The sequence below is a fragment of the Cyprinodon variegatus genome, unplaced genomic scaffold (assembly GCF_000732505.1).
Source record: "Cyprinodon variegatus isolate N-32 unplaced genomic scaffold, C_variegatus-1.0 Scaffold496, whole genome shotgun sequence".
Taxonomy (NCBI): Eukaryota; Metazoa; Chordata; class Actinopteri; order Cyprinodontiformes; family Cyprinodontidae; genus Cyprinodon; species Cyprinodon variegatus.
Window position 1 is genome coordinate 177,974 of NW_015150949.1, and position 22,677 is coordinate 200,650.

Below are 22,677 nucleotides of genomic sequence, written 5' to 3' on the forward strand. Positions count from 1 at the left end.
TACCCTATCTTTAATGTGGACAGAGTAAATGACCTCAGAAAGAAAAGTAATTTCCTTAATGGAATTATATTTAATTACAATTATAACTTTGTCTCAATAACTGCCATTAAGAATTATGGTGTTGCAACATTGTTTTCGTCACCCTTTTAACAGGAAAGCAAACAGGAAAAGTATAAATACAGAAAAACACAACTAGATTTCATGATAAGGTTTATTATTTTATAATTAATCTGACACAGATGAAAATGAGTCTATGGAAGCTTCTAAACACAAAGATTTCCAAAAAATATTCTTTAATCCTTCTGTCATTTACAAAAAAAAAGAAATTATTTAGGTAATCCAAAAATACGAAAAATTGGAAACAGTCTAATTTAATATCAGATAGTGAAAAAAATCTCTTGCAGAATATTTAAATATCTGGTTTCCATTTTATTGTCACAAGATGTTCATTTGCTCAATCTGTACATTTGAGAAAAAGATAGAAATAAAATGCAAGTTAAATTAAACAATCTTTTAAACTGATATAGTAATACTTGCTTACTGACAAAATAATTTAAATTTAAAATATCCACACATGTGGAATAAAGAAGCCTTCATGAAACAAAAATATATAAAAACATGTAAGCCTGTGTAACCTTACTGGATACTAAGGCGAGGTGACGTGTTATGATGAATCATATGATTCATGATGAATACCTTATATAATCAAGGCACCAATGAGAAAAAAAGTGGCTGATTAAAGTGAGAAATCAGGTCAAAATTTCCTGCACTACTTTAATGCCTCCTTGAAGATGCTCCTGTAAAAAACGTTTATTTAATAACCAAATGGTGCTACTCAGGTTTACTTCACAGTGAAACTCGGATAAACAAGACACTTGGCTCCAAGATACATTTTCTGTGTTTGTCATGTTCAGTCAACCAGATTCAGAGTTCCTCACAGTACAACAGACGGAGTATCAGCTTTAGGGGAAAAGGTCGATTTATCTTTTATAGCTGAAGACGAGCATCTAGGGTGGATTGCAGTGTACTGTTTTTTGTGTTAAATTAGTAAAATATCTAATTTTGAAAGTTGTTTTTAAATGTTGTCGACAAAAGCTTTTAGAATTTATTCTTAGACAGTTGTTATTGTTGTTTTGTATATACAAGGTGTATGCAAAGTAAAATTTCATTTTGTGCAGCTTTCAGACAGTAAATGAGCAGCAGCTTAGCATTGAAATGAACATTTCCTTTCCATAAAGTGCAGCATTATTCATTTGTCTGGTTATGTCAAAATATGAACCATGTATTTAAAAAAAAGACTGAGTAAAGCTAAAAACAATTGTAAAAGATTTTAGTTCCAGAACAATATATGTGCATGTAAACATTTCTTTTTCAGAATTTAATGATTACATGGCATACGTACATTTTAAAGGAACATAAATAGATTTTCTCCTATACATCTTATGTTCTAGATAGTATGCGCACACCTTGCTTCAAACTTGGTTACATAGTGTTTAAATAGTCAAACCCTGACAGCATATATTTTTATCCATTCTGTAATAATTCAGAAAGCTTATCTGACCAGTCTGTTGGGTAAGATTATTGGAGATCAATTAAAGAGCTGGGTTCCTTGCATATGGTGCAGTTTTACACATAGACCGTACATTTTACACAGTCCGGTTAATACTGCAAGTTCTGCTCCGTATAAAATGATCACATACATATCCACTTAAAGTTAAGTTTATTTATAGACACAATTTGTAAACCTTTCTTACACAGTAGACAACTATACTTAACACTCCTATTGGACAACTGCATGGTGATTTATTGTCAGAGACAACCCGATCCCATTCTATTATTGGCATTGGTCCCAATACTGGGGATAATTCTACACTGGGTTGGGTATTGGTGTAAATGTTCTATACTTGGTCTATTTCTACAAAAAGCTTAAAGCTGGATTTAAATTTTCTTAGACAGCAGAAAAGTTTATCCTTTATGGACACCTGTCTTTGATTTAATAAACAGAGTTCATTTAAACATATACAATTGAAAATTCCTTTTCAGTACTTAGTTTGTCCTGTAACCAACTCTGACCAACTAAAATATTTTAAACACCTGGAGATGGTAAATCTAATCTTTTGCAGTTAAAGCTGAGAGTTAAATCAAAGTCCAACCAAAGGCAGCAGTGATACTCCCAAGTGAAAAGTGAACAGCTAACAACTATAAAATAAGTATGATTTATATTTAGGTGATAGAAATAGCAACTTCTAAAGAACTTCATGGAGCATAACATTTATCTATTATTTTTAAAACAGGGATGCAAATCCTTGATCTAGAGTGACAGATCCTATTGATTTACTGAAAACAAAAAATGTTCTTCACTTATTTTTTTAATAAAATAAATTCACAACTTATGAATTTATCTGAAATCAAGTTATCTGGCAGTTTTATATTCTACATATTAGTTCATACACTTCAACTGCTGCCTGCGCCTTTCAGTCGGCCCTGAGGCCAAGAGTCCACCAACTAATAAGAAACCGGAATAAAACAACAACTAATATTAAACACAATATTCCATTATATGTTGCATTCGTCTACTGTTTTAAAGTCAGTGTAAGTGAGTCGGTATCTTGGTCTCAATGGCCTTATTTTGCAAAATATATTCATTTCCTTCAGGCAGTGTGAGTCTTTTTGATCAAAATGTCAGCATAACCCACAGGTTATTATTACATAAGGCCATTTACAGCAGTTTCCATGCTGTGCCAGTTTATATAACTTTATCATATGGGCATGAACATTTTGCCAAAAATTATCAGGTTTCTAAGACAGCTGCAGGTATGTGTGAAATACTTAAAATTGTACAAAATTTAATAATTAAGAAAGCAACAGCTGTTACAGCAGGCAATCTGACGGTTGTTACTGCGATGGCCTTGCATTTGCTTTTGTGCATTCATACCTGCAGACAGAACACTGCCTCTGAGGCTGCAGAGCGGTGAACATGACGATAACAGAGTAGTTCCTGGGTGGGGCCTTGATGAAACGCCGGAACTTGTCTCCATTCATCCGGATGACAGAGCGCCGAGAAGACCACTCCATCATCTGTTCAACCTTCTCCGACAGCAGGTTCTGGACACGGGAATAAAAGAATACACAGACTTTTAGTTAATATCCTCAGATATTCTTCACTAGGTAGGTCAAGACAAGACTGTACAACATTCATTCTGATACTTTTTTGTGTTAAATTTATTACTTTTTTTGGTGAATCAATTGCTTTTTAACTACCATAATTTTTGGACTATAAGCCGCACCTGAATATAAACCGCAGAAGCTTAATTGCATGATTTGTACATATACAAGCTGCACCGGACTATAAGCCACTGGTTTTTTATGTTTAATTACCATATGGTTCGTGCACAGAGAGGATTGTCGGGAAAGAGGCAACTGTTTGGGGAAGCTCCTATTTATTAACATTTCAACACAATTAAATTGAGACAATTCTTCCTGCTGGCGTCTCCAACGTCTCACCATTGACTCGTTGATTCCAAGGTTATGTGCAGCGGTTCTATTTCCTTTGTTTACTGCCAAAATGACTGCCTTTAACTTAAAAGCTGCATCATATGCATTTCAACATTTGTTTTCCATAATGAGGGTGTCACACAAACCGTCTTGCGCTCGCAATGTCCGTCTTTCTCGGAGTCTGCTTCCGGAGGACGTCCGCATTCCCGCGCGCGGGGCTACTTGTGTGTTGAAGCAAATGTGACATCAACATGGTGGATGGTAAAATCCATAGATTTAGGTACCGTATTACCCTAGTGGCCGTTAGCTGTAAAAGTCCATAGATAAGCCTCATTGTTATATACGCCCCAAGGTCGAAAAATGGGGGAAAAGTCGCGGCTTATAGTCTGAAAACTACGGTACCTCTAACTATGTCTGTTATTAACCAATTAACACATGGGTACTTTTGTCACCATATGAAGCAAACTTACAGACTCCTCCAGTTATTTCTTTTCACAAGGATTAGCAACCAATCTAAGGACTTGTGTGAAGATGTTTATGGCAATATCTGTAACCAGGTTTTTGTTACCCTGTGGGGACAATTTTCCATAATTTTGAAACATTTTTGGAACTTATAGATACTTGTTGTGACCAACAACTGGTTTCTGGAGAAAAAGTTTAGGTATAAGGTAAGTCAGGGATGGACCGAAAAATTAACACCAAAACAACCCAGCCGAAACAAAACAGCCAAAACTTGTGATGAGAAGACAAACAGCACAGTCAGGATGAGGGGAGAAGGAATTCAAGCAAACAGTAAAGCCAGCAGGCAGAAACTTTGTCGATTACGTTAAGAAAAGGAACAAAGGAAAACAGCATGGATATCGGAGCAGAGTTTGAGTTGAGCGTGCGTCAGGCAGGTTTGTAGTGGGGGGTGTGAGTTAAATGCTGTATATGGTCTGACTGCTCGGTCAGGTAGGAGGTACAAAAATTATGCCATTGAAATCCAAACGCCACCATCATTATTCTGAATATGAGAAGAATGCGACACAGAGAAGGAAACTGTTGCGGACGTGTATGAAAACGCAAGAAAGCTTCCCAGTGATTCTGCAAAGGTAAAGGGCATAACATAAAATGTCAGTGATAAATAAAATCTTTAAAACCTCTGTAATTGATAAATTGAAGTGCCTTGAGTTATTAAATAGAATTATTGCACATGTTAGCCAAAAATGGTTCTATGGTTCTAATATTTGACATTTCTTTCGCTGTTTTGGTTTTCGTTCCTTGATTTCCAACCTTTTTGTTTCTGACTTCGACCAAGAATGTTCATTTCGGTGCATGCCTAAAGTTTATGCTTACTTTTTCTGTGTTTTTTTTAAAGCTTCGTCAACAACATGTGAAAGAACCAGTAGCTCTAGACTTTTAGTCTTGAGGTTGAGCAGTGAGTGCTGCAGTGAGCAGCAGAGAGCAGTTTGCTGACAGCAACCAAACACTGACTCCTCCACAGAGAAACAAAGGGAGTACTCTGTCCTTTCAACAAGGAACTGTGCACTTTTTGTGTCCTCTTACAGCGACTTATATGTGCTAGAGTAGCATCTCATCACACTGATTAAATGTAAACACAAAAGTAGGGCAGATGCAGAGGACGGTCTTAGACTTGAGATGTCTACTACCGAGGCAGACGTCCCAAAACTATGTTCCTTGAGTCCAGAACACCCATCTCATTAGGCTTGTTAAGAATATTGCCATCGCCAACATTACTAATGAGATTGTTATATTGAGCTACATTTGTTCTCATAGTTGTATTGCAGAGCAGTTCATGTTACCATATTTCTACACTTAGTACTATTCTTTTAACAGAAGTCATTTTGCACAACACAGTTCAGATTATTGGTGCAGTGCCTTTATAAGGTTTATAGGTTAATTGTAGACGAAATAGAGGTCTCAACATTTCACAGCTAAGAAGTGTGTTTTTTCAACAGGAGGGGTTCAGCATCCTAAAAGGTTTGATTATATTTAAGATTCTCTGCTCTCGCTCGACTCCACAGGATTAACTGTATGTAATTTCGTTTACAGTTGTTTTAGACGCTTCTTCACTGGGCTAATCCGCCATTTTCTTTGTTTACGCTTCTTACTGGATCGGTAGAGTCACGTGATTACACAAACGCTGCCGTGTCTTAAAGGAGAAGGAAATACCAGCCACCAGCGCACCTAGGAAAAATAGCAGAATTAAGTTTATTTCTTTTAACCGACATGGGAAAATTGTCACCGGTTATCGTAGGGAATGACGGTAAAGGTATAAGTTCAATTTATCGCCATAAGCCTACTTTGGGAATTAGCATAAAGGGCATTGAAAGTCTACCAGATATACCTACCAGGCCTGCCCTGCAGACAAGGCACTTTAAATATATTAATCTAAAAACATCACATTTCTTTGTAATTGTAATAGTGATTATGATTAGGATTCAATGTGTGTAAAGCTCTAGCTACACTCCTTAAGTCCACAGAAAACAACAAATCACTTTAAAATGTTATCTTCCGACAGAAAAAAAAAGTAATTGCTTGACACTCCACAGTATTGATGTAGCACTCAAAATGACAGCAACATTAAGAAGAAACATAGGAAGCCTGACAATTGAAATGGGATGCTTTATAATTTTTATTTTAAATAGCACAACATTAGAATAAAAACGCAACTCTGAGCAGAAATCATAGCAAACTTGTACACAAAGATTCCTCTAAAGGATTGGGAAGATGAAATACTTGAAATAAATTGTGTGATGTTGCTGGGGTTCAGCATCCTTATACTGTTTACATCTGTAAATCCTCGTGATTCTGGCAGTACTGGTTTTCAAGAGCAGCCTGCTCAGATACTGGCAACGTGATGTTCCCCACACCTCAGCTGAAGAGTGATGAAATAATCAGACTTGTGATGAAACTCTTGTTTTTCAGCCTCTGCTGATCAAACTCTACCTTTAGAAGCTGAACAGAAGGGAATAATTTGGTTTGAACTACAATGGAGACAATTTTTTGTACATTTTTCATGGAAGACTTTCTATCTTCTTAACAATAATTTTATGCATGTAGTAATATTTCAGTGTAGAAGCATGACTTGCCTCTTAACTCAGCTATCAGCTAACTTGCAAATAGAAGTCTAAATCTCTAGGTATGATATCTAATGAGAGAGAAACAATATAATCTTTTAGGAATTGTGTTCCAACAAAATAAAAATAAATATATCATCTTTTAGTTTCTGCTTTTTACTCAGAAGTTTCAACATTCAGGTTTGAGCAGACAGTAGTTAAATAATTCAGTAGTGCGCCTCCATTCCACTGCTAATCGAAAACTCTTACTCTCACACGGGTCAACAGCAGGCATCAGGCTTTAAGAGTTGCAGGAGTGAACTGTACACTGAATCTCTGCAGTAAACTGCCTGGAGACAAGATCAGCAAAGGCAAAAAACAAAAAAAAACAAAAAACTGGAGGATGACGAGAAAGAAGAGGCAGAAAATGGGAGTAAAATAAAATAATGTGTTGTTAAGATGCTTTAGATAACATGTACTACTATAGACCATCTTTACAATAATGGAGAGGACTGAAAAAGTCATTATCTAAACTGGGTTACTTCTTTAAAAGGGCATGTGATGTGTAGAGTTTTATGTTATTGTGCAGCAAAGAACTTTGTATGTTTTTGTTTTGCCGTCTTTAATTTATCCACTTCGTTTTTGCCTTCATGCCTTTTGCCCCAAAGGGAGAGCTGTCAGTTTTGAACAGCAATCCTACAGCCTGTAATGATGTGCCGTCTCACTTGTGTTTTTCATACCCACACTGCCTGACCAAAGAGGAAAAACTTTTAAAAAAAGGAACAGAATCTTAAATGTCTAGTAAGTCAGACAATGTTTTACACCATAACAAACAAAAGTGTTACTTTTCCACATTCCTTAAAAAATGAGCTTTAATCCATTAGCAGACAAGCTGTTTTTGCTGAGAAAAAAAAACAAATGTGAGCAAATGTACATTTTACTGCATTAGTTCAGGAGAGCAGAAATAATGAAGTGCCAATTTATCTCAAGATTTCACTCAAGTTGAAGGAAATCAGGACTGATGAGTTCATTTGAAATTTGGGTTTGTTATAGAGGACGATTTGACATATCTATTAGTGACTAATTTTGACGAAATCATTTCAGCGTTTTACAAAAAAAGCAACAAAACAGAAAAAGTTGGCCGTATGCAGAGAGAGATAGAAACAAAAAGAAAATCGGGATGGAGCCAACAGATTCTCCTTGGGAAAATTTCTAAATTAACCCAGGTTTGTCAATCACTGAAGCCTTTAAGACAGTGATTAACACAGAGGTTGTTTTGCATAAAACATGACTTTGCACTTTAATTATTATTATCTATTTTAATAACAGTACAGAACTTATCAAGATTCACTGGCTGATTAAAGGTGCAATAGGAGATCTTTTCTGACGCATTTTTTACCATGTGGCTTTAAGATCTCCCCACAGCCACGTAGCAGGCAGTGAAATAGGTCTGGAATTGGAAAAAAAATAACTGGTCCTCGCTACTGTGAGAAATCAATGAATAACCCCAACCAATAACAAAACACGGTCCATGGTCCACTATTGGTTCTTGACACGTCAATCAGGGTTGTCCGCTTCTCCCTCCCCCCGTGCGTGTACCCTGACACATGAACGAATCGACCCCCAAATGCTTGTCCAGACGCGACAACCAGTGACATCACGTGAACTCAGTCACGTTACCTAGTTCAAAGCCATGCTCGGTCTGCGAGTTACTCTCTAGTAGCTCTATACGGTACAAATTGTGATTCCTGTGTGTTTTTTGTTAGTTATGACAACGCAATCAGCCAGCAACTACTCAGCTCAGAGAGAAAGGACTTTTTAAGCCCCCTCCACCCCTGTCCGCTATTTTGGCTTCACTCTCTGGCTCTGATAAGTAAGAACCGTATGTCCAAGTATGGCTTTGACCATCAAAATCCATGCTGTCAATGTAATGTTTCTGGAAAAAAAACATGTTTTTTCGCTATATGTTTTGCTTGTTTTTAGCATGTTTATGCTTGGTTTACTACATGGCTTTGGTTAGCAACCACAAGTGTTGCTGCTCTAGCTGCTCACTCACATATCACAACATTGCTATCAAGAACGCCTTGGACTTCTTAAAATATTTACATCCCTGTGGTTTGAATGTTGCCCAGTCACTGATGGCACTAGTTATCCTTTTTTAAAACTTTCTGCAATTGAGAAACAATGGTTCATTCTGGCAATGATCCTGTTGTAGTGATTGCTACTAAATTGTCATGGGAAGCTAGCCACTGTTATGTTGTTGTTAGCTCGTGTCACGAGCACTCCGTGTCGGCTTGTTTCGTTCTCGATCTGGTTAACACCCGAACACCTCGACAGACAGCATGCACGTTCATTTGCTTTGAAGGCTTGGTTTTGAGGGGTGGTCTGAAGGGAGAGACATGGTTGTGTATTTTAAAAATATAGCTTGCTGGAACCATTTTTCCAACATCTCTTACGGCACCTTTAATTAGGATTCAACTTCACAATAAAATAACAGTTGAATATTGTTTGCACTTTATTGCATTTCAAAATGTTGCTCTTTAAGTACTCTATAGTAAGTGTATCATTATTTTCAATGCTATCTTACAAGGAGATGTAATTTATTGCTCATATCTTTTTTCTAAGAAAACACAGTGGGCAACTAGCCTACCACCTACCTTAGCCTGTTTAATGGTGGAAACCCTGAACTTCTAATAAAAAGCATTTTTGGGATGCAGAAAAGGTATAAAAAGGGATAAAATGCTCAGCTAAGTTATGAGCTCAGTCTAAAAAGGTTTTTATAAAAAAGGAATCTTATTTCCCACTTTGGAGGACTCAACCTTGGAAAATTCAGTAAAAATGTTTAGCTTGTGAGTTTACTTGTAACGTCTGAAGAGCAGCCCATAGCTACAGCCATTCATGTGCTTCTGCATACCAAACAGCTGAAGGTTAGCAGTGCTCTTCAAGTCTCAGTGCTGCTGCGTCATCACCTCATGGTACAATTTCAAATCAACATACTGTATGCTCAATCAATTCAGTGCCCAACCTTAGGCAATCGAAAACAACATAGATTACTAATTGCATATTTGTGTGCAGAGGCACCTAAAGTTTAACTTATTAACAGTGGTTGTTTTATTAAAACGTTTAGGCTGGCATAGGCTGGCACATGCACCTCGTTTTGGCTTGTGTGAGCAAACATAATTGACAAAGTCTCCTTGATAGGTGTCTGAACATCTTCAAAAAACTGAACAATCAATCACTATCAGCCAAATTCTAATCTGGATCCATCCAGTCGGTATCGGAAGCAAAACTTACCCCTAATCCCCATTTTAAAGGAAAGAAGCTCCTTTTTTAAATTTACTGTGAGTATTTACAACATTTACGTGAGTCTCGTGCAGAGCTTTTGAGAAATACCTCCTTTGCTTCATTACAATTGCTCCCAGCTTTACCTAACTCATACATAAGCTTAAATGGAAAACTATACACACACACACACACACACACACACACACACACACTCATAACAATGCAGAACCATTAAAAACATTTTCTACCCCATTCAGAGCATTAAAATGAATCATATCTAATGCTAGTGTGGGTTTGGTGTGTTTTTATGTCTGTGTGAGATGAACATAGCTTTGCAGATGCCCTGCATTAACCACACACACAGACACACACACACACACACACACACACTTATCGTAGGTACTTTTCCCGGAGGACAGTGCATCAAGAGAGCTCATCCACGGATAAAATTTCTCAACAGTTCTTACTTTTTTTCTTGGATTCTGTCTTTTTTGTCTCATAAATTCTTAAACAAAATCAATATTACCAGTTATTTATTTTTATATAAAGAACGTTATATTTTGTCTGACCTATAATAATTATCACAATAATTTATTCTGTTGTTTTTTTGTTTTGTTTTTTTAAATAAAAGAACGCAATGTGTGAAGTGCTAACAATTGTGGCACATCTAAAAATTTGGTTTAAACCGTACCTTTACAAAAACTGCTAAACAACAAATGCTGTGACAAGCTGGGTATTTCAGAAACAGATGCAGGGCAATGTTCAATCAAATAATAGCAACTCAAAGAGGGGGAAAAAAATAAAAATAGGAGGTAAAATACAAAGAAGGAACACAAGTAGAGTGGGAGGAGAGAAAAATCGCAGCCAGAAGGCGAATGACACATTAAGTGTAAGGCAACTGATTCTTGCACTGATGAGTACACAGCAGGAGGTTATGGAGGGCATGACAGAGGACAGCCATTTCATCAGCCATCCTGTTACACAGTCATAAAGTCACTGTGCCAGCCATAAACATGTATTTCCTCTATAATGCTTGGGTTCTTAAAGTTGAAAGTAAAAACATTTTTAACAATGACACACAGTGGTTGTTTAAAGTATTATTAATAGATATTAGTCAAGATACTCTGCTTTTTTGTTTGAAGAACAAAAATTTGAACACGGGGAAAGAAAAGATATCAATATGTAAAAATAGGACTTTCTTGTGACAACCTTAAAGAAAAGGTTATAATGCAAAGGATTCTGTTTTGTGGCACTGCAGACTGTTGGGCTTAGGGGTTAGTTAGAGTATGCTGTGGTTTGATCATCTACACTTTTATAGAAATCAACAGAAAATGGTTTAAATGCTTTTAGGAAGCCCTGCACTTACTGGATGTAAACTGAGCTGCATCGGCACTGAAACTGAGCCGGACATTCATAGCAGACAGCCCCCATGTAGCGCATAACAGGTAGCAACTTTACAGTGAATAACAATGCTCTAATATGTTGCAACATTCAAAAGGAAAAAACGCTTCTTTGGTTTTTTTGATAAACTATTTTCAAAGGTTCTTAGGCCTTGTACACAGGAAGATGAAAAAAGTATCCTTTGATAAAAGACTTGGACCAAATGAAGACCCTTCAGTTGTAAGCCATATGCATGCAAACATAAGGCTCGCCTGTTTTTATGCAATAACCATCTCTGGAAGGTCAGACTCTTCTACAAAACAGAACAGGACCAAACTGTGACAAACAATGAGACATGCTGAGAGGATCATCAGGGCAAACCTTCCCTCCTTCCAACACCTGAGCAAATCGAAGGCCAAAAAGAGCAAATAACATCTGTGGTGACCAAACACACCCTGGTTAGAGGCTGTTACCTTCAGTGTAGCACTACACAGAGCTAATGGCAAAAAGGAACCACCGCAAAGGTAGCCTCTATCCTCAGGTTGTGTCTGCTGAACTTGACAAACACCTCACAGCCAGGCTATTCAGAAACTCTGCTAGAGCAACCAAGGATTTTGCACTATGGCAGCCTTCCTTTTTCATTTATAAAAAGTTAGCTTAGTTCTACATACCTTTTTTTTTAACAAAAACAATTGATTGGATTATCATTATTAATCAATTATTGAAATCATCAACTAATTTAGTAATCAATTAATCAAAAGAGAAGTAATTAGACTGTAAAACATGCCTTTAGCTGACACAGCAGCCCACTTAGAGCAGTAATTACACCAAAACTGTAAAAATAACAATATACACATTTTGCATTTAAGATGAAAACCCTTTTCTGTCCATCAGTATGTTCTATCCAGAACTCCTCCAGTGGAATAGTTTTAGTTAAACCAGGTTTAAAATCTGTAAGAAAAAAAAGGGGTTGAACCTTTAGCTATCTGATTATTAGTCTAAGAATTAATCAACAAAGCGATCAATTAGCCATACAAATTAATTGCAGCCCTAATTTCTTTCTTTTTTTTTTCTTTTTCTTTTTTTTTTACAATTTATTGTAATATACAATACAACACCCTAGTTTGGGAATTGGTAAGTTTCCTTTTAAAGCAAAAGAAGTCATTTTGACCAATCACATGCCATCCAGGGCATACTACGCTTATGTACCACACTAGCGTGCAAAATCAACTTTACTCTAACCTAATCTGCCAGTTTTAGAATATTAATAAACAAGTTTTAAAAACATCAAGAGATGAAGCTTGCCTGACAACCAGAGGTAGTTAATTCCTCTTCCTAGTAACCAGAAACGAAGGATGTCCCAATCCGGATTTCAGTCCAATATTAGCCAAAAAAATTATATCTGATTATAGCGGCCAGCATCTAAAATTTCTGATATTGTCATTCTGATAGAAACTCTCTGCTTCTATTTGACATTTCTGTAACCTATTTGTTAAAAATTACACGGGTCAGTTGTTCTCATACCTATTTTTGTTGACTATTGTCTCTGTTTTATTAATACCACTTGACCAAGCCCTTCTAACATTCTACAATACAAAACAAGTGATAGAAATATGTGTGAATCATGCCAATGTCCTATTGGATCCATATCGGCATCGTATCGGGAATGAGAAAGTAGTAACGGGACACCCCTACCAGAAACTACAATAGCTTTGTCTATTGAGATTCTCTATATTGAGACTCTGGAACAGACAGAGTCTGTGTCTATATTAATAGATACACATTTAAATAATTTGATTAAATGAGTAAAGTCTCAGGAAAAAATGCTGAAAAATTAGGTTAAGTATAAAAAAAAATACAGTTTTATCAAAAAAAGTGCAAACTTCTCTGGGTTTCCATGTACACTGTGTACTATAAAGACAGCTTTAAAGATCAATAATATAACAAAAACTTCCCATAAGGTAGCTTGTAGATAATGGATGAGGACAACAAGCCAAGAAATTAATCTGCTAGCTTTCTAAGTAAAAAACACACAATGGTATTTGTCCTAAAAGCAATCTTTTCCTCTGGGCGGTTTTAACACAAGTCTATTGTACATAAAAGGGTCTTGACTTTGGCCATCAGCCTCCTATACAGTTTCCTCCAATCCCCTCTGTGAAAGGGGGGATTACAGGAAATTGGCTTCATTTAACAAGGAACAAAGACTTGTCACTCACACAAAAGTGCATTAATGCCAGAAAACAGATAAACAATCACACAAACAGACGGCTCAAGGAAAACAACAACAATAAAACAAAAAAAAGACATAAGTCAATTATGCAAGGCACCCTTATCATGACTTCCGGTATTGTGTTAACCCAAAAAAACATTTTAAAGCCCAAATACACTTATACACACATTTATAGAAGCTCAAAAGGGCATAACGAATAAAGAAATAAGAAAAACAACATTATTCAGTTGGGTGGCATTTTTATGACTTCTCACAATTTCCTAAGTCACCTTCAGGGAAAACGGGTGACCGAGAAAAGTATGAAGTTTAGATAAGATACATACAGCGGAGGGATAAAAAAGGTTAGAGGCTAAAAGAAGCAATAACATGAGAAGCTGAGGAACAAGTTAAATAAAAAAACAAATACAGATAAAAATAGAAATATGTTAAAAAAACAGAGGAAGGGGCAAAAAGATGACAAAGGATTCATATTAATGAACAACGGCATAGAAGAAGCGAGTTTTTGTTGCTGTATTTTTTAAACAAATCCCAAAGGTTGAACACAGAGAAACAAGCTGGAGGCCTGTGAATGAAAACCGTGCAAAGACTAGTAAATGCTTAATGGTTTCAAGTTTTAACTGGAAACACTTTATACACAGATATTTATTTCCCTGCGTGAAGGGTGGAGAAAAGAACTATTAACAAAACTGCAGATTTTGAAGGTTTTCCCACCCAGTAAGCATGCGGAAGTCTTTGATGTTCATCATAGGTGATTTATAAGTGTAAGTCGCACAATCTAACACAATTATCCAATAGATCCCCCTGTCTTTTTTTAAGACAGGGGGATCTATTGGATAATTCAGATAATTGGATAATTCAGAAAAAAATAAAAGCAATATTTGGTATAGAAACTTTTGTTTCAGTTCAACATATAGAATGCTTCCTGTTGTTTTTGACAAGCTTTGCTGTAGTGTTGAACGATTTTGCCAAAAAAGAAAATTGTGATTATTCTAAACCAATGTTGTAATTTTATTTACATTTTCTTTTGCACTAACCACAAACATGTAGATGTTTGACTGCAGGGTTTAGTTTTTTTATGACTTTGAAAGCTTGCTTGTTCAGAGTCCATTACTGCAACAGTTTTTGTGGTACATTCTACTTGCATTCATGAATCTGCATGCCATCTACAACTCTATCCCGCTGTCTGTGTTTTTGCAAACCCACTGTAATCTTAAAAGGCTGGTATGAGAAATTGTGTTACTTTCTCTTATGTTTTAGTAAATTAGGATTATTACAAATGCATTTATTTGCCCAGCCCTCGTTTGCACACACGCGGTGCAGCAGAAATTGTGAACCACTCCCTCACATAGATCTTCTACAGATCCTTCAGGTTTCAGGGAAATTGTTGGGCAACACAAACTTTCAGCTCCCTCCAAAGATTGGCTTGGGTCTACAGCCGGGCTTACACTGTACAATTTTTTCCCCTTTTCGGGGCGCCTTTGCAGTCGTGCGAGAATTTTCCGACCAGGCCAATTTTCTGCCTGATTGTGCGGTGTGCTTCTTGTAGTATACAGGAGGGAACAAGGGTCAATTTGTCTCTCACGACCACCTCCCCATCAGAAATCGTGAGGTCGGGAGAAAATCAAACATGTTTGAAATTCAGTCAACCGTCGTGGGCAAATTGCTCAGTGGGCGTGTGCAAACAGCGATTCTTCTTTTTCTTCTTCCTCTCAGATGAAAACACAAAAGCATGGTGGGGGTGCGAGTGAAATGGAGTTGTTCCTGTAAAATTGACAGACCGTAGTAGCCACGTTTGCTCAGCCATGTGTTTGTCCAAATACGCCGTTGCCTTATTTTCTTAGGGCTTTCAGAAAAAAAAATTGCATGAATTGCCAAAGCAGCTTGTTTCACTCTAGTAAGCTTCATATTCCTCTTCTACTCGTTTGGGTTCCGGATAGATCAGTCCGAGTAGCGCCATCTCACTGCAGAGCTGCGTCCGACGTTGTTTTTTAGACGTACAGTGTGAGCAGGTCGATCACATCAGAGCATTGTGAGCTGTGAACTCACACTGTCGCACAGTTTGAGCTGTAGCTGCGTTCAACAATTGACTAAAAAAAATTTCACAGTGTATACCCGGCTTTAGGACGGGCTAGGCCACTCCAGGACCTTGAGATGCTTTGCACAGAATCCCTTTTTAGTCACACTGATTTCTTCTTCCTCCAAACATGGTGTTTGGAGGAAGAAGAGTGTAGACCAAACAGCTCTATTTCTGCGTCATCAGACATGATGTTGTCCCATTTCTCCTGTCGATCATCCATATAGTCACTAGCAAACATTAGATGGGCCTTGAAATGTGCTGACCTCGCTTTCGCTGCATTTTTATCCATTATGGCGTAGTGTCTTAGTAACAATCTTCTTTGAGACTGGGGTCCAAGCTCTCTTAAGGTCATCAACCAGGTCCTGACATGTAGTTCAGGACTCATTTCTCACCTTCCTCATGATCATTGAAAGCCCACTAAAGCAGACCTTAAACATAGCGGCATACAGTGATTGATTGACAGTCATCTTAAACTTGTTCCATTTTCTTATAATTGCAGCAACAGTTGTTGTCTTCTAACAAAGCTGCTTGTCTCTTTTCCTGTAGCCCATCCCAACCATGTGCAAATTCACTAGTTCATTTCTGATGTCCTTACACACCTCTCTGGTCTTGGCCATTGTGGAGAAGTTGTAATTTATAATTCAATTCAGTTCATTATATTCTATATTTATATTTATAAGTGTCATTCATAAAGCTTACAAGTTCAAAAATGTACAGTAATACAAATAATGAGTGGATAACTAGATGCCTTCTTAAATAAAAACTTGCCCGCCTGTAAGAGTAGGAATTTGTACAAGTTTGTACATGACCAAACACTTATGTCATGCTATAAAACGCAAATCAATTAGATATACCCAAATTGAAGGAAGTACCGGAGGGGTCATTTTCAGGAATGTTGATTACATTTACATCCATACCAGCAATCAAAAACCAGATATTCTTCTCATCACTATTAACATTTCTACCTGAAAACATTTTTATTAGGATTTTTTTGAAAAGGATACTAGTAAAAATATTAAACGCTATGCAATTTCCCCACCACAACACTAGGTGGTATGATCTTTGAAAAACTTAAACATATGCATGAATACAAGCACTGCCTATTTTAAAAGCACCTTCCTTCACCCAAACTGCACATGTAACATGGCAGTCCCAGAAAGTCAGATTCTTTTTTTCCTACAGAAACCATGATTTTGATTCCATTTCTCTTCCTTTTTTCCAAATATTACTCTCTGGAACCTGGTCTAAATTGCTTTATTTTCAGAGAAAACATCTGCAGGACACAAACAGTAGAAATGCATCTAAACGTTTTTTTTCCATTTTCATGAAAAACATGTGAATAAGACCTTAGTCTGTAATTACGTATTACTTTCCTCTCACACCTGCAGTGAATCAAATTTCATATTGCCAAGTCTGCATTTGTCAGCTCATAATCTGCAATGCCCCAAAATGTCACTTAAGGGACTATGGGAGGGGATTTGTCAGCTTAACTGTCAAATAATTATTTGAAATAAATTCATATTTTCCTCCCTTTGTCTGAGCATCTTTCCATCAGTCATTCTCCGGTGATTTCATTTCTTTGGCCCATTAGTGCTAGAAGTCATCTCTCTTTCTGATGCTCGCAGACTCTCTAAAATGTGTCTTACTTACAGATAACTGTTTCACTCCAAACCAACCAGGATAAACCTGGCATTTTTTTTTTCTTTTTATCTTTTGTCATTTCTTTCTCTCAAAGCACCCGACTACGTTTTTCTTTTTTTTTTTTGCTTATTGTGATGGGGAGTAAGGAGTAACATCAACATAACTGTTAACTGGGGACTTTCATTATCTATTCACATTATTTAAAGTAGACAACGGTTGATAAAGAATTTGGCATGAGTAGTGAAAACACAAGGTTATAAAACACCTGGATTTATTTTTATGTATTGATAAATATCTAGTTTTAATAAATTTAATATATTCCATCATCCGCCTCTAGTCATGTAAAATTAATCAAGATTTCTAACCTGCCTAATTTGAAGAAAATCTCTTGGTATTCCCACTATTTCATTATGGCTAAATAATTTTGTTCGTTCCAGAAAAAAATAAAAATAAAAAAATTCTGCTATTGCATCCATCACGGTACAACTGATGGTCATTAAACAAATTGAGAATTATCTGCAATTTATCTTAAATTATAGAACTTTTTGACCTGTCTGCAAAAAGGCAGCTGGTCAGTAGAGAGAGAGAAAAACAAGTACATTTAGTTAAGAAAGTCTTAACCTTAGGAATATTATCAATAAACACCTTCAGTGCCCACACTTAAAAAACAAAAACAAAACACTGTTCTACCATCCCTTATATGAGACTGATTAACCAACCTACAAGTTAGCTCTTAAGCAAGCAATATGCAACTAGCAACCAAAAATGAAAAGACTACATTTTAAAGAACATCATGCATGCTTTTCAGAATAAAAACACAAAAGTGCATTAATGCACTTTTGCAATTTTTGCAGCTGTTTTCCTGGTCAGCTGCAAAAATTGTTGCACCATCCAAAGAAAAACCCATTTCACACATAATGCACAGTGGTTTAATGTTATATTTTATTATCATGTTTTTTACGTACAGACTATGAAAGCATCAAATAAAATTACCTATTCTTTAGAAAGCCCCCTTAAGAACAACTAAAGTTACACCTGCACTATATAATAGATAATAAAATACCCACAACTCCTAAAACATCTGAGTACCAATAGAAACATAAAAAAAAAAACTTCCAGAACAAAAGAACCAAATCAAATACATTACAACATAAATAGAGTCCTGCTCAAGGATGTCTATTCAATGATCAAAATCAAACAAAGTAAACATGAGAAACACTTAATTTAGTTTGGTGGTTTTCAAATCATTTCACACTTGACATTATGGGTGTTTAAACATCTGTTGTTATCGTGATACAATTTATCAATCCGTCTGAACGATGCTTCAATCTTTGCCGACATCAAAAATGTCCGTCATAATACATTTTCCATTTCAAATCACATACCTGATATTAAAATGATGCAATATCTATCAATCAAAGCTGCTCTTTATGTACAAATTCAAATAGTGGAATATTTAAACTGATTTCCTGTGAAAACCACCTGAACCTTTTAAAGTCCAAATAATTACTCACATTACTCTGCACGGATGGAGAAACAAAAGAAAAAGGGTTGACTAAGTGACGACTTCGTCAACTGGCACAACAGCTTCGGGTCAAAGGAGGGAAGACACTGTGGCAATAATCCAACAAGCTTTCTATATCTAAATGCTACCCAGACCTACAGTATAGTACCTGGAATGCTGGTCTATAGTTATCAGGCTAACTGTGGAGGAAGAGAGAGGGAAATAAAAGGGAATCCACTGCAAGTAATCTAAGCCATGTGATTAGCATAACTTTAAACCTTATGCTACATCTTTTCTTTCTGGAGCAAGTTTGCCATTTTCTAACCACCTGCCCTGTAAGCATATGTGTAGAAGAGAAATATTGTTTCTCTCTTTCAGGAGGCAAAGGTGCAGGGTGGGAGCTAAAGCGGTTAAATTCAAAATCTCTCCTTGCCTCAAATGTCGCAACATGACCTGTCAATTAATCCAGAAGGCTTGGCAGCACCTGACCAATTGGCAGTTGTAATTTTTGTTAGCAAACACTCATACGTGGGGCATAAGTCACAGATAAGTTATGTGATCGTTGACATAGTGTGTAAATTACTCAGAAGTCGTGGTGTCTAGCTTATCCAAAACCTATGTGTAACTTCTGCATAACTTGTGCGTAACTTAACAACAACTTACCTCCAACACTTATCAACGTATTTGACGTGTTCCAGACGACCACTGAATGCGTTTCTAATTTACAGCTACTGTATAATGGCGTATTGGCAGTGTTTTGTTATAAAAGCGGGTTCACAGCAGGAAACCATCAGTTCTCCTCCAGACTTCATCCCCCATCATAGGGTGAGCGAGAAGATGAGTGTGATGGATCTTCCATGTGTTCACAGCCACAGCCAGAAAAAAACTTCCTAGCAGACATGACGCTGTATCCGAGGCGACTGAAAACCTTCTTTCTTTTTATTTTTTTTTCTGTTGGCGAGCGGGAAACAGCTAGGTTAATACTGCGATCAAAGAAATATTTTTATGAAGGACGGGCGCCTCCGGGCACATTGCTGCCCCCTTCAGGAGACTGGCTTGTGACATTTCATGGGCATTACGCTGCTATACAGTATGCAGAAGTCAGGCTGTCGTTATGAATACTCTATGTATACGCCCAAAATTGGAAAAAATACATAGAAAGTTCAGCGTATTCCAGCATTTTAAAAGATTCTGGGAGGTCAGGCATACGCTGGCTAAATCGTCATGGTGTGACAAGGGCTTAAGAAGGAATTTCTTTGAGTGTACTAATGTTACCGCTGTCCATTAGAGGACGCTGCTGTTCATCCTTAAGTAGAGCCTCTCTCTGGTGTTGGCAAGAGAAGTTATGCTGAAGGTGAAGCAGCTACAACAGAAATTTTAATCGACCAAGAGTCTGATCTGGGATTATTTACACTGTTTAATGGAGACCAGGAGGCAAAACGCACTTTATGCAGTTCTAATTGTATATAGAAGCTCCAAATATGACTGAAGTTATTACCTAAATGGCACCAAATTTAGCAGTGATGCTATCAGAAGCACACATATATATATATATATATATATATATATATATATATATATATATATATATATATATATATATATATATATATATATATATTACTAAAGTAGATAAATTAATCTAAAGTTTGTGGAACTGCTTTACCAGTTTTTTATTTTGTTTTATCAGTGAATAATTTGCATCCCAAGTTTGTCACAGGATCTTAAAAACAAAATGCTGATAGTAATGACTAAAATAAATAGAGAGAGCTTGGCTATCATAATAGTTTTGTTAACTGCATATATCAAAATTAGGCAAACAGAATCTGATTGGAAGTGGGAAAATGTAGTTCAGTGTTTCCATAGAGAAGGCCATGGACAGGCTCTCGAGAGAAATACATTTGTACCAAACTTATTTTATCTACCTTATGTTTTTAAAAAGCTTTTTTTTTTTATTGGAGTCACACTGGCAGCTTCCCCCTGAGTCAGAAGCAAAGCATTTTCATTCTTTAATTGCTTCCACCGCAGCATAACCTGCACTTAGACCATGATGTTCATTCGACGTGTAACATAAGGTGTCAATTATTTTCCATTAGATACATAAAAGAAGAATTTAAAAAATCACAGCAGGACAGTCTGCCTGAACCAACTCTGAACCAAATGCTGGTATAAAGAGATTCATAACACTGGATTATCTTTTTAGGCCACTCAGCAGTTAGTCAAGAACGCTGTAAGTGTCGCTTGCAAATGCAGAAACATTCTTTGTAGCTTTATAGGATGTGAAAAAGTCAGGCCAACGTTTCAGCAGAATCATTAACTGCCCTTATCAGCATTTAAATCTGTCCAGCTATTCTCAATAATGTCAAATTTCCCAGTACTGACACAGAGAGTGGGAGAAGAGACACGTGTTGCTTGAATGGGTGAGCAAGCAGCCAATGAGAAAGCAAGCAAGAGATTGACTTTAATCTTTAATATGCTGCAAAACAATCTAAGAACATAGAAGTTAAAGGTGTGACTACAATAAAGGTCATGAAGCTGAAACCATCACTAAAAACAAGATCAGTCGTCTTCCTCTTCATAAATTCCCAGGGGGACTTCATAACCTTTAATAACTTCAAAGCTATCATTTTCTCTCTCTCTTTTCCAACGGGATGTGATGCTCGGACATGCAGAGTATACAAATATTTCAGAGCTAATTATTTTCAATAGTCAAAGTCATGGTAAGGAGCTTACTGCACATTCAAGTGTACAAGCTGTACAGGTAGCAAGCTCTGAAGGCTAATGAGGTAGCATACAAAGCCTAACAATAGCATTAGTGCCTGATAACTGAGCACATCATCTGTTCTTAATTAGCCTCATAAACTACTCTAATATGTTATGTGCATCTGCTTAGGTAAGCACTGTTAGTCTCAGAAGACCCATTAGATAATCAGGACCAGCATCTTTTCAGCATAATCCTGAAAACTTTAAATATATCACAAGGAAACCTGACTTCACAGCTAGTAGAAAATACATGCATCTTAAAATGATAATTTCAAATTGCCTTATGAAAGAAAAATTGATATTCATCACAGCACGAGTGCATAGTCTAAAGAGGGGAGCATGGTGCGTACGATTAGTGACTGAAGCTACAGCTCGTTTGGTGTCCTATTCTTAACTTTGATTGCATTTTGTCACTTTTCCTCTACCTTGAGGGGTTCACTAAACTATATTCATTGATCTAATTTACTGTCACTCTGCCTCTACCCTCCTAATAATCTCTTTTAGAGAGTGTGTAACTCTCTGGTGGCTCCTTATTCTCTCATTCCAATGGCATGACAAGCTATTTATTTGAACAAATCAAGAGTGAGACTTGATCTAAGCCCTGATTTCTGTTTTTTCTGCCCTCTCATCCATCAGATTGCTAAGCTATTACGTAAACAGATATTTCAGACAGAGAAACCTGTAAAGTCAGACAATATATGCATATTGCTCGAAGCTAAATAAAACCATAACCTTATCTTTGTAATATGTTTGAAGGAAGATTGAAACCCATGTCAGATCACTCCTGTACACACTCTTCAATCACACAATACATTGGTGAGAATTCATTGTGTGAGATTTGTCTGTCAGACATCTATCACAGATGTCTGTTGACATCAAGTGGAAGATAATGTTGATATCAAGCTGACGTTCTAACAAAACCAGTATTTACAATTAGGAAAGACCTGTTTATTTGAATAGAAAACACCTTTTCTTACAAAAAATGGCATGCCCTGTTCCAATTTATTTAGGTAATGTCCACGTATTAAACAACTGACTGACTTCCCTTACGTATTTAACAGCAAACTGGGCTGGTGTACTCATATACACTATATTGCCAAAAGTATTTGCTCACCTGCCTTGACTTACATATGAGCTTAGGTGACATCCCGTTCCTAATCCATAGGGTTCAATATGACGTCGGTCCACCCTTTGCAGCTAGAACAGCTTCAACTCTTCTGGGAAGGCTGTCCACAAGGTTTAG

At 36.8% G+C, this 22,677-nt stretch overlaps 1 protein-coding gene across 1 annotated transcript in view; it reads right to left on the reverse strand.

Annotated features, from left to right (window-relative positions):
- LOC107094644 (tumor suppressor candidate 3) overlaps nucleotides 1-22,677 on the reverse strand; it is a 92,517-nt gene that overhangs the window by 49,999 nt on the left and 19,841 nt on the right. Inside the window, exon 2 of the mRNA XM_015390395.1 lies at nucleotides 2,936-3,105. Within this exon, the coding sequence (XP_015245881.1) occupies nucleotides 2,936-3,105 (170 nt within the window). The remainder of the gene's footprint in view (nucleotides 1-2,935; nucleotides 3,106-22,677) is intronic.